The sequence below is a fragment of the Phyllobates terribilis genome, unplaced genomic scaffold, assembly GCF_046119375.1.
Source record: "Phyllobates terribilis strain yellow unplaced genomic scaffold, ASM4611937v1 Scaffold_4__5_contigs__length_816908805, whole genome shotgun sequence".
NCBI lineage: Eukaryota > Metazoa > Chordata > Amphibia > Anura > Dendrobatidae > Phyllobates > Phyllobates terribilis.
This window is the reverse complement of record NW_027362764.1, coordinates 420,779,464-420,791,767: the sequence shown is the minus strand read 5'-3', so window position 1 is coordinate 420,791,767 and position 12,304 is coordinate 420,779,464. Positions and strand designations below refer to the sequence as shown.

Below are 12,304 nucleotides of genomic sequence, written 5' to 3'. Positions count from 1 at the left end.
TTGCAAGAACGTTATGAAAAGTGTTTGATAAAGTTTGATAAATGTAACCAGTAACGTTTAAAGTGAAGTGTCTCCCATAAAGGGAAGAAAGTTTTACAATCTTATATGTGATGCATCTAAAAATTTGCATGTCTGTGATATACCCTGTTTTACTCTGTTCCAGCCCGCGGAGGTGCTGTGTTTTACCAGGGGGGAATGTGGCGCCCCTGAGGGTTCAGTCGCCACAGAGGTACTGCACCTCAACCAGAGGTGTGGTGTCTCCTTCTCTCAGGTAAGGAGGGATTGCTGCCCGGAACCCCAACACCAGCATCCAACACTACACTGCTCCAGGCCGGCTGGAAGGGCAAGATGCAATGTGCTTCCTGCTGAGCCCTGACCCTGGCTGGAGTGGGGGGAACCAAAGGTAGGGGGAACCAGTAGTGGGTGTGGGTGGAGGAAGCAGTTTAGTGGAGCACCATGGTAGGAGATATATAATGGGAAGCCATCTTAGGGTGGCAGGTCAGAACAGTTGAGAGCAGTTCAGAAGAACAGCTCAGGAGGACAGTCAGGGAGCAGAGTCTCATTAGGAGCTCTGCTCCACAAGCAGGGCCCAGTCCTAGAGGCCCAGGAGGGGAGCAGAGGAGTAGGCTCCGTTCTAAGTAAGGGATCCCAGGGGGTACGGCGAGTGCAGGACGGCACCCGTACGCCCCAAATCTGTCAGAAGACAGAGGGATCGTAGGCCGCAAGAAGGGGACCGGCCCCTGGTCCAGTCGTGTAACTTCAAGTCTCGGCTGGGAAAACCGGAGGCTTCTGGCTTATATAGTCAGTTGCCGAAGCCGCATTCTAATCTCCGCGAAGGTCAAGCAGGTCCGGGAACTTCAACGTACAGGAGGGACTTCAGAGCACCCGAGCGGGATTGAGAGTGGACAGCGCAGGGCAGGAGAGGGAAAGACCCAGCGTGAAGACGGTCTAGCTAGGAACACAAGAAAGTGGGGTTCTGCCAGGTACTCTTAATCTGCCTGAGGAAGTGCTGAACCCCTGCCTGGTGAACGCAGCGCGACGTGGGAGGCTGACACCTGTACAGTGCACCAGTGGAACTGTCATAAGAACTGTGAGTAAAAACTCGGATGACTGCACTGCACTGCCTCCGTCCCTTCTTTCATCGGCGCCATCTTTCCCTCCCTGCACTACAACACCCAGCGCAACTCACACTACCTACACTGCCCTGGAGCAAGCTCTACCTGTGGAGAGCCACACCATCCCTGCTGCCGTAACACCAGCTCCAGAGGACTGCTCCGCAGTGGCGGCTCCCTTTAGCCGCAATCCACAGGTGGCGTCACGAACTTTCCAAATCCCCTATAAATATTCCCCTTTTTACTGACCGTCCTGGGTCACGGACCGGGCCAGCCACCGTGATATCCCCCAACCGGCATCCAGAGGCACGGCTGCCGAGTACCCCACGGCCCTGGGGGTGCGTCATATGCGTTATACATACTCCCTGCCAGGGCCAGTCTAGTGGGCGCAGCCTCTCTCAATACATTTGTATAGAGCGAAGGCCACGCCCCGACTGGTGAGGCGGCTATCCAGTGGGCGTGGCCGCTTAGAGGGTGCTGCCTCACTCCATACAAGTATATGGAACGAGGCCACGCCCACTGGACAAGCTCTGGCCGGGAGTATGTATAACAAATACATACCCATCAGTCCCGGCTCAGAAACCAGTGATTCCCTGCAGTGCACAGTGCGTATGCTGGTGGGATTCAGAACACAGAGTGACTACAGACTTATCGATTCGGACCGGACAACCCCTTTAATAAAAATTGTGGAGACATTGAAAATAGCTGTACAGCGCAGGATGCTATACTAAGGCATTAACTCTATGTCACAGCAAACATCTTTATAACAAGTGCAGAGCATAATTGTTCAGACTGCTATGGACTATTGACTACGAGGCCAATGGGCCCTGAATGGCCCTAATTATATAATAGTATGTCATCCTTAATATACCGGTAAACTGAAAAAACTGGTACCAGAGATATCCGTGTCCCGTGTGTCCGTGTGTGTCACATGTTTGGCAACTGTGAGCTGCCGTGTGCCTCATCAGGATCAAACGTACCAGCGCCTGGGAATCAGTGTACAGTTAGTGCTGTTCCCAAGCGCCGGGTGCTGAACTCTGCCCTCTTCATGGTTCCTGCCAGAGCTGCGATCAGCACCAGCAGGGACAATGATGAAGGTAATAGTAGTCTGTTCCTGCAGTGTCCCTGTGTAAAAATAATAATAAAATAATAAAATCCTTATACTCACCTCATTCTCCCCGAGGAGCCAGGGAGAATGAGCCGCTCTAGCGAGCAGCTCCGGAGCTGCGCTCACTGAGTGACAGGACACCGCTCGCTGGAGAGGCTAACTCTCTCCGGCTCCTTGGTGTCAGCGGTCAGAGGATTACAGCGGGAGACACTTAGGACAGGTGAGTATAAGGATTTTATAATTTTATTCTTATTTTTACACAGGGACACTGCGGGAGCAAACACTACTACTCTCATCATTGTCCCTGCTCGTGCTGATCGCAGCGCCTGCAGGGAACCATGATGAGGGCAGCATTCAGCACCCGGTGCTTGGAAACAGCGCTAACTGTACCGCTGATTCCCAGGCGCCGGTATGTGTCACACTGATGACATATGGAAGCCATATGTTTGTGTTCAGCATGAGACACTTTTGCGGACTGTGCATCTGCAAAAACGGACATGTCAGCATGTGGAGCACACAGACACACTGTCCGTGGAAACACAATGACATGTGCACAGACCCATTCATATGAATGGGTCTACGTGTGTCAGTGTCTCCAGAACGTGCGGAAACTGTCACCACACGAACTGGAGACACGGATGTGTTTACGAGCCCTAAAAGTGAATGATATTTTACCAAATATCATAGTAAAAAATCTGCATGGAATCTGCGTGGAAGTTGACCAACAGGGCATGCTTTATGCACTGCAAAGATGCAAATCTGCAGTGAAGTCTGCAGTCTAAATTGACATGCTGAAAATATCAAGCTCTGAAAAATGCATGTAGTGAAATTACTGAAAAATCCGTGACAAACATGCACCTATCACACCTTTGGGGTATGTGCAAACAATGTCTTTTTTAGGTGGGTCCACTCCAAAACCCACCTGATGAAGTACCCAAAAATGCTCAAAAGGATGAACCTATGCATTTCTATGTAAAACAGTCCTGCTGTTTATATGTTCCGCCTTTTGAGTATCTTTTATTTGCTTAATTTTTCCAAAGAAGCCATGAAGTGACCTGTCCATTCTTCACGCGGCTTCTGCTCTGAAGATGCTCTATACTTTACAATACAAGCAAGTCAAGTGGAAGGCTCATGAGACGCTCAGAAGACATCTGGGCATCTTTTTGAGAATTTTTCCAGCAGTTTTCTTAATTGTTGGATGGAGTTAAAAACGTTGAGAAAACACCAATTAAACTGGTGGTCAAAAATGTCTAAAAAACGCTCAGGAAACAATCAAAAAAGGGCTAAAAACGGTACTTCCTTAAGTGTCTTCCTCTTGAAAAGCTCAGTGTGTGCCTGAAAAAGGCATACTCTTAAGGCCCCGTCACACTTAGCGATGCTGCAACGATCCCGACAACGATACGACCTGTCAGGGATCGTTGCTGCGTCGCTATGTGGTCGCTGGTGAGCTGTCAAACAGGCAGGCTCACCAACGATCAGGGGAGCAGCGACATTGTGGAAAGAATCTTTCCACGATGTCCTGCTCCTGGTTACGAGCCTGCTGAAGCAGGAGCAGGCTGGTAACTATGGTAAGCATCGGGTTACTAGGGGCACACTCGCTCCTAGTAACCCGCTGTTTATCATGGTTACCACTCTGCTACAGTGAGCGGGAGGTTACCGCTCACTTTAGCAGGCTCGTAACCATGATAAACAGCGGGTTACTAGGTGCGCGTGTGCCCCTAGTGACCCGATGTTTACCATAGTTACCAGCCTGATCGCTGCTCCCGCTGGTCACAGACAGCGATGTGTGCTGACCAGCGGGAGAGCAACGACCAAAAAATGGTCCAGGACACTTTGCATCGATCAGCGACCTAACAGCAGGGGCCTGATCGTTGCAAAGTGTCACACATAGCGACATCGCTGGTGAGGTCGCTGTTGCGTCACCAAAACCGTGACACAGCAGCGATCTCGCTAGCGATCTCGCTATGTGAGACTCGGGCTTTAGGCCTCGTTCACACGTTCGGTGTTTGAAAAATGCAGAAGTGGTGACGTGTTTCTATTATACTTTTCTTCTGATTGTTCCACTCCTGATTTTGTCTTATAAATACTGATGTTAAATACTGAAGGTGTGAACGTGGCCTTAGGGTGGATACACGGAAAATGTAATTTTAGGTTATGCACGATAAGCTTTTGGTGAGTTCTGGATGTTGCAGAATTTCTGCACCTATTATTTAAAATAGGTTACTTGAGTTTTTGTGTGCATTTTTTTAAAATGATTCTTTTTCATGACGTTTTTGACACTGTGGGTTTTTGTCTCTGGTGTGTCATTCTTTAAAAACCAAAAAGAGGACTAACAATAGCCTGGAGGGATATTTATACAATATTTACCAGATGGGGAAACCCCATATAATATCCCTCACTATGGGCTATAAAATGTAACTTTTATTATTATTCCATTAAAATGCACATCGGGTATTAAAAAATTGTTCTTAATCTACCTAAACTTTCTAATATAATCACTTATACATTTGTTCTGATGACCCCATAGGAAGCCACCATTTGTGGTAGATCAGGACAGCAGTATATAATAGCACACATCCCCCCGTGTGCTATTATAAACGCCTGCTTTGTTTTTGAAACTTCCTGGTATTTTGATTTCACTGAACTATATTGTTATACTTAGGTGCGGATTACATGCGTTTTTTATGGGTTTCCGCCATGGAAACGCACTAAAGACGCATGTGCGTTTTTTACCTGTGGATTTTCCACATCTAATGTAAGTCTATGGGAAAAATCTGCACCTAAAACTCAGTGTACCTGCAAGAGAAATTGACATGCTGCAGATTTGAAAAATGCACCGCAGGTCAGTTTATGCAGCATATATAAGAAGCACAGTGGGCATGAGATTTCTAGAAATCCCATCTACTTTGCTGGAAATGTAAGACACTGTGTTTATGATGCAGTGAAGACACGCAGCGTCAAAACTTGATAAAAGATTATCGTGGGAACGTAGCCTTAGCCCCCCACAAATGATGTGCAAAATAGGTCTTCCATAGTATTGCCGTGAATCCCACCATCAGTAATTCCACAGCATCAAAATCCACATGAATGACATGCAGAGTCCATTTTATGGTGGATTTGTCAGGGCGTATATTTACGGCCTGTGTTTTTTATTCAGGTTGCGGATCAAACTCATCTGCATCATGTGAATAGGTTGGGAGAAAAACAGATAGCACTCATATGTTATCAGTGTGTCATCCGAGTGATGTCCATTCTTTACTGTTTAATGAATAGTAGAAGCATGGAATTTATTTTTTTTCGACACAAGAAAAACTGATGCCACAAAGATGATAAAATAAACACATAGCCCAAAAATAGATGAAACATTGGATCCAGGGCACTAATGATAAATTGTCAGCATTTTTTCTCAGGAGTGGGAGCCAAAACCAGGAGTGGGTGATAAATGTAGAATTGGTGACTTGTTTCTATTATACCTTTCCTCTGATTGTTCCTCAGCTGGTTTTGGCTCCCACTCCTGAGAAAAAATACTGGCCGAATACTGATAGTGGGGCCGTGGCTTAAGCCATAAAAACAGACGTCTAAAAGAGGCCCAACAGTTCTTTCTAAGTGAACGTACAGGGAAGAGCAGTAATGTTACTGATGTCACCGCTCTTCAAAGTTGCCTGGCCTCGCGTTGCGCAGCGGGACTCGACAGTCGCTGTATGCAAAAGCTATGGAGCGTCAGTACGAGGCTCCACAGCCTTTATCAGTCAGAATCGCTGGACTACGTCGGATTCGGTTGACTACGGCGCACCTGGGTGGGATTTTATTCCTTTTTGAATTAAGTGGTTAATGAGGGAGTCTTTATTTCCTTAAAGTATTGTTTTGTGTTTGGGTTTTTTCCATTACTGGGTTAGTAATGGGGGTGTCTGATAGACACCTCTCCATTACTGACACCAGGGATTGATGCCAGCTGTGTTTTTGGACACTACACAGCTGACATCAACCCCAAAAATCATTACCCCGATTGCCAGAGTACCAGGGCAATCAGGAAGAGCCAAGGAGAAGCGCCAAAATTAGAGCATCTCATGCGATGCTCTATTTCTGGGGCGGATGCGGGCTGGTATTTAGCCTGGGAAAAGCCCAATAAACATAGACCTTCCCAGCCTGATAATATCAGCTCACAGCTGTCTGCTTTACCTTTGCTGGTTTAAAAAAATGGGGACCCCACGTCATATTTTTTCATTTACTTATTTATTTAGTTTGGATAATAGAAAGCACTACAAGGTATCTATCTATCTATCTATCTATCTATCTATCTATCTACTGTAGCTAGCTGGCTATCATCTATGCACATCTTTAACACTTAAAAATCAGTAATTTCTTGAATGCATTATATTTCGGTACGTGTCACACTGACGGCACACAGATGCCACACGGATGATGCACACGTACACAAAGATAGCACACGGATTGAAAAAAAGTATACACACAGATGTTGAAAAAAAAGCACACGGATGATCAAAATGGAACGTTCCACACGGACGCGTTTTCATCCGCGTGTCTGAAGGGGACCTAAGAGAAATTTCTGTAGTCACTCTATGTGACTGCAGATTGCTGAATGGTTACAATGTGCTTTGTTCTATTGAGAGAAACGGTCAAGAATCTAGTAAGCACCTTCCTGCAATTATTCAAATCTCATAATTATGGTCATCCGACTGCCCACTCATAATGGAAATTGAGGGGGAATCCTCTCAGTGTGCACACTGCTCACGTGCACATTTCAGCAACATAGAGTGACTGCAGAAATTTATTTTGAGCCCAGAAAACACCTTTAAGTAAGGAGGTGAAAATGGATAATGTTTATACCTTGCCTGGATTTTGCTGTTTAAAATGAGATAATTCATGAAGAAATATGGTGTAGCTTGACCAGGATTCTGCAATGCACTGGCTGAGACGAGGTTTGCATTCTGAATTAGCGCTGATCACCTCCCACCTAAGAAAGATAAATTTACAAATTAAAACAATAAATACATAAAAAATACATATACAGAGTGTGAACAATGTATTGAACACGTCACCAATTTTCTAAGTCAATATATTTCTAAAGGTGCTAATGACATGAAATTCTCACCAGATGTCGGTAACAACCCATCCAATCTACACAGGCAAAGAAATCAAACCAAAGATGTCCATAAATTAAGTTATGTGGAATAATGAGAAACGACACAGGGAAAAAGTATTGAACACATGAAGAAAGAGAGGTGCAAAAAGCCATGGAAAGTCATGACAACAGCTGACATCTATCTGTAATTAGAAAGCAATTCCGCCACTTAGTGAAAAATAATATCAGCTGGTTTAACTGATGGCCTATAAAAAGGTGTCTCATTACCAAGGTGCCACACAAGAAACACCTCATTATGGGTAAAGCCAGTAAGCTATCTCAAGACTTTTGCAACCTTATTGTTGCAAAATATACTGATGGCATTACTTACAGAAGAATTTCTAAACCACTGAAGGTTCCAGTGAGCATTTTTGGGGCCATAATCCGGATGTAGAAAAAACATTATTTCACCATAGACTGGTCATGACCAGGTGCTTTGTGCAAGATTTCAGACAGAGGAGTGAAAAGAATTATCAGAAGAGCTATCCAAGAGCCAATGATCACCTGTGGAGAGCTACTGGAATCAGCAGGTACAATTGTTTCAAAGAAAACTATAAATAATGCACTCAACCTCCACGGCCTGTATGCAAGCTCACCACGCAACACTCCACTGCTGAACAAAAAGCATGTTCAAGTGCATTTAAAGTTTACTCAACAACATTTAGACAAGCCTGTGAAATACTGGTAAATACTGGTTGAATATTGTCTGGTCAGATGAGACCAAAATTGAGCTCTTTTGATGTCATAATACACACCATGTTTAGAGGCCAAAAGTCACTGCATTTCATCCCAAAAACAGCATACCAACAGTGAAGTTTGGTGGTGGGAACATCATGGTGTGGGGCTGTTTTTCAGCATACAGCTCTAGCAAACTTTATATAATTGAAGGAAGGATGAATGGACAAATGTACCAAGACATTCTTGATAAAAATCTGCTGCCATCCACCAGGATAATAAGAATGAAACAAGGGTGGACACTTCAGCAAGATAATGATCCCAAACACACACGCAAGGAAACTCTCAATTGGTTTCAGATAAAGAAAATAAAGCTGATAGAATAGCCCAGCCAATCACCTGACCTGAGTCCAATAGAAAATTTATGAAAGGAACTAAAGCTCAGAGTTCATAGAAGGAGCCCACGGAACCTTCAGGCTTTCACACCTGAGCAATGCAGGCAATCAGTTTCTCCATACAGGAGGTGTCTCAATGCTGTCATCACCAACAAAGGCTCTTGCACGAAGTATTAAAGGGAACCTGTCACCAGAAAAAAACGCTATTAACCTGCAGATATGTGATTAATCTACAGGTTAATACTGTAGCATTACTAACCTGCCCAATGTCCGTACTTAGCCGAATGCTGCAGGGAGAAAATGAACTTTATTCTCCCCGGCAGCATTCCGGTTTCAGTCACAGGGGCAGCGCCAGCGATGGTTCAGTCACCACTCTGACTAATAGCCGGCCTCAATGCAAAGCCAGTGTCAGTCCATTTTTGACAGATAATTGCAATTATGTTACATAGGAAACTGTAAATGGTCTTGTAAATTACTAAATAGTTGTTGTTGTAAAAAAAAACTGATTGCATACGGACCGCATAAGGATGACAAGTGAGAAAAAAATCATCCCACTTTTCTGGATGAAACTCTGACCGATTCTTTAATACACTTGTGTGACCCTATCATTGCACTCTACATTTCTGCATTTTTTTGTCATTAAATTAGTGGTTTTAATTGTGTTTGTTTACAAGCTTTTTTTTTCTGGGGTTTTTTGAAATCTTGGGAGGAAAACTTATGGGGAAAATGTCTAAAGAATAAACTTTCAGCATCAATTTGGGTGGTACATGTTGGGGATTCCGATTTTCTGCTGTAGAGAATAGTGCAGCAGACTGTTCCATAAGCGGCTCCCAGTAATCCATCCTGAGGAATATGCTTTCTTGTGATGGGATCCTGTAGGTAATGCATGCTGCTGTATAGCATTCATCAAAGGCCTCAAAACACAGGGAGCTTTTCAATGGAAGCCAATAATGCAATGTGAAAAGAAGTTGACAGGCAATGTACCCTCATATTAAAATATTTGGCACACAACTATGAGCTGGCGTAGGGTTCAGTTATGTCAGTTTCTGGTGTGTACTGTCTTATAGTAAATTTGTTGGGTGGCGCTTAAGCATGCCTCATTTTCAGGAATGGACACAGACAGAAGAGGGCCTCTGTGCAAGAACAGTATATGGGCCCTTTGCAGCTCAATAGATCATTATATTGCACAAATCCACTTGGTTCGGAGATAGAAGCGCTCCCTTTACCTCTTGGACCCATGTCTAGCTGCACAGGTTGTCAGCCTCTGCCCATTTTACTATCTCCACATATTTTATATTTTTTAGAAAAGTGACGAGAGGTCACAAAGGGGCAAAAAATATCACCATTTTCACTAAGCAACTTTTTTTTTACTTTTTTGAACACCAGCGGGGGTTTTTTTTTTAGCCTTTTTCTATAATCTTTGTGGCATGTTTTTCATACTGGCAACAATTTTTCAACTTCATTCAACAATGAAGCAAGAAGCCAACAAAACAATCAAAAAGATGCCCTGGCGCAGAGCAACAAACGTCTGAAGAATGGCACATTTTTTTTAATCGCTTGGTGTCTTTGGAAACCTGAAGCACTTAAAAGACGATCAAAACTGTGAAAATATGAAATAGTCATTTTTACATAGAAAAGCATATGTTCATTCTTGTGAGCGTTTTGTTAGCACTTCTTTTAAGCAGTTTTCAATGCAGACCCACCTGGAAAAAATTTGCGCTCATACTGTGGCTCTTATATTTTACACAGGAGGACCCAGAAGACAGGACAAAAGCACTGAAGTTGGGGAGACATATACATAGCTGCCATCCTTCACTGGTAAAATAGTTGCCCAATCCTTATGAACGCAGGAGACTGATAAACGTAAAAGTATCATAAGTAGTTCAGCATGTTATATCTGTACGTGTCACGGAGAAAGACACAGCCTTTGCTTATCATTTTATTAATTTGGACAACAAATGTTTTGCACCCCATTAAACATAATTGGTCTCTAATTCACAATGATTCACAGCTCCGGGACCTTCTCCCGACTTTACTACAGTCAATATAAATAAGTACTTGTTTAGGGTCACACTACCATTGAACTCTAAAGCACTGGAAACACATTCCCTGGATTGAGAAAGCCCCTTCATCTGGCAGTTACCCAAGAGAAAGTCTCCGGTCAGTATGAGTAGAGTCAACTCTAAGGGCTCATTCAGACGTCTGTCCTTTACATACAAGTGCTATCTGTGTTTTTCATGGATAGCACTGGTAACCAATACTAGTGAATGGGGCTGTTCACATGTCCGTGATTTTTCTTAGACCGAGCAGTCCACGCAAAATCGCAGAGACACGTCCAATATTGATCTGAATGTCAGATCAAAATGGGCAATGCAAGTCTATGGGTCTGTGAAAAAAATCTGACAGCACTCGGATGACATCTGAGTGCGGTGCAATTTTCACAAACTGTTACATAAAAGAAGGTGAAGAAACTTTTTTTTTCACATACGAGAAAAAGTGATGAAAAAGTGACCAAACTCTGATTAAAATCTAACCAAACTCTGATGAAATTTACTGGTGAAACTCAATTCATTTTTATAATACTTAAAAAAAAAAAGACATCGGAATAAGGCCTAAGTTTTATGAATGCGGACTAATGGTCTGGAGAAGTTTTTCATAGTTTCAGTTGATTTTGGTATGGCTATTAGTTGCAGAGAATGGAGATTTTAGTTTTAAAGCCTCTAGGTCATCTATATGGGCATGTAGGTCATAGAAAGCTGAAAAAAAATGATACCATGATATCTGTGATCCGATGTCTTATTCCAGAGAAATCCACGTTTTCTGCAATATGTTAATGAGCTGTTACGATCTATGGGCCGAACATAGATCTCCCTGAGAATCTGTCTCCAGAACTTATTTTAAATGAAATGGTATGTTACCAGTGTGAGACATGTAATGGCTGACAGTCTGCTCTCCTGATCTACATGTCTCACACTGGTCATGCTCCTTTTCAAATATAACAAGCTCTGGAGGCAGGTTCTCAGAGAGATCTGTGTCCGGCCAATAGTTCTAAACAGCTTATTTGTATAGAAGAAAAACATGGATTTCTTTGGAATAAGACATCAGATCTCAGATATCACGGTATCATGTTATTCAGCTTCCTAAGACCTACATGCCCATATAGACGGCTTAGGAGGGTTGATCCTATTGACAGATTCATATTAATGGACTGCAGAGGGTTCTGATCTAAACCAATCCTGTGGCTTTTGATGAAGTGAAATATTGCCTATAATCCATGTTTTTATCCATGCGTATTTTGTCCACCTTTGAGGACAATTTTTTTTCTTATGTGAATGGATGTACCTTTGGCTAAAAATATTTTCTGCGATTGGGTTCCAGTAACAAGTTTGCCTTCTTTAGCCTCTGTTTTGCATTGTCTATTGCTGGCTGCAAAATGAATTCACTGAGGATCTGCCAGTGAGCTTATTCCAATGGTCCAATGAGAAAGGTTCTAACTAATTTATCTGTCTTTTTTGAGCTTGTGTCATCTGATTTATCACCACAGACAACATCGAAGTTGAATGCCCAGAGAAACAAATGTGATCATCAGTAGTATCTATTCTCTGGAAACAATTCTAAAAACAATTAAATAAGTCTAATGCTTTTTAATGTAAAACAGTAACACATAATACAGTATTTTGTGCTCTTCATATGTCTCATATACATAGTAAGTAATACGAAGACTAATATTGTAATGTGTGTCACTATTAATGTGACCAAAACTATAACCAAATTGTCATCTTCTCGAATAACATCCCCTAACAAATGATGACATCTGCTGAGGCTTTGTAAGTTTGGCTGGTGCCCACACTACATTGCTGTAGTGTATTAA

The 12,304-nt window shown here is 43.1% G+C and overlaps 1 protein-coding gene across 3 annotated transcripts in view; it reads right to left on the bottom strand.

The window, feature by feature from the left end:
- Nucleotides 1–12,304, bottom strand: part of RETREG1 (reticulophagy regulator 1) — a 129,072-nt gene that overhangs the window by 23,559 nt on the left and 93,209 nt on the right. For all 3 annotated transcript variants that reach the window (XM_073678625.1, XM_073678627.1, XM_073678626.1), the window contains one exon: nucleotides 7,069–7,195. In XM_073678625.1, the coding sequence (XP_073534726.1) occupies nucleotides 7,069–7,195 (127 nt within the window). The remainder of the gene's footprint in view (nucleotides 1–7,068; nucleotides 7,196–12,304) is intronic.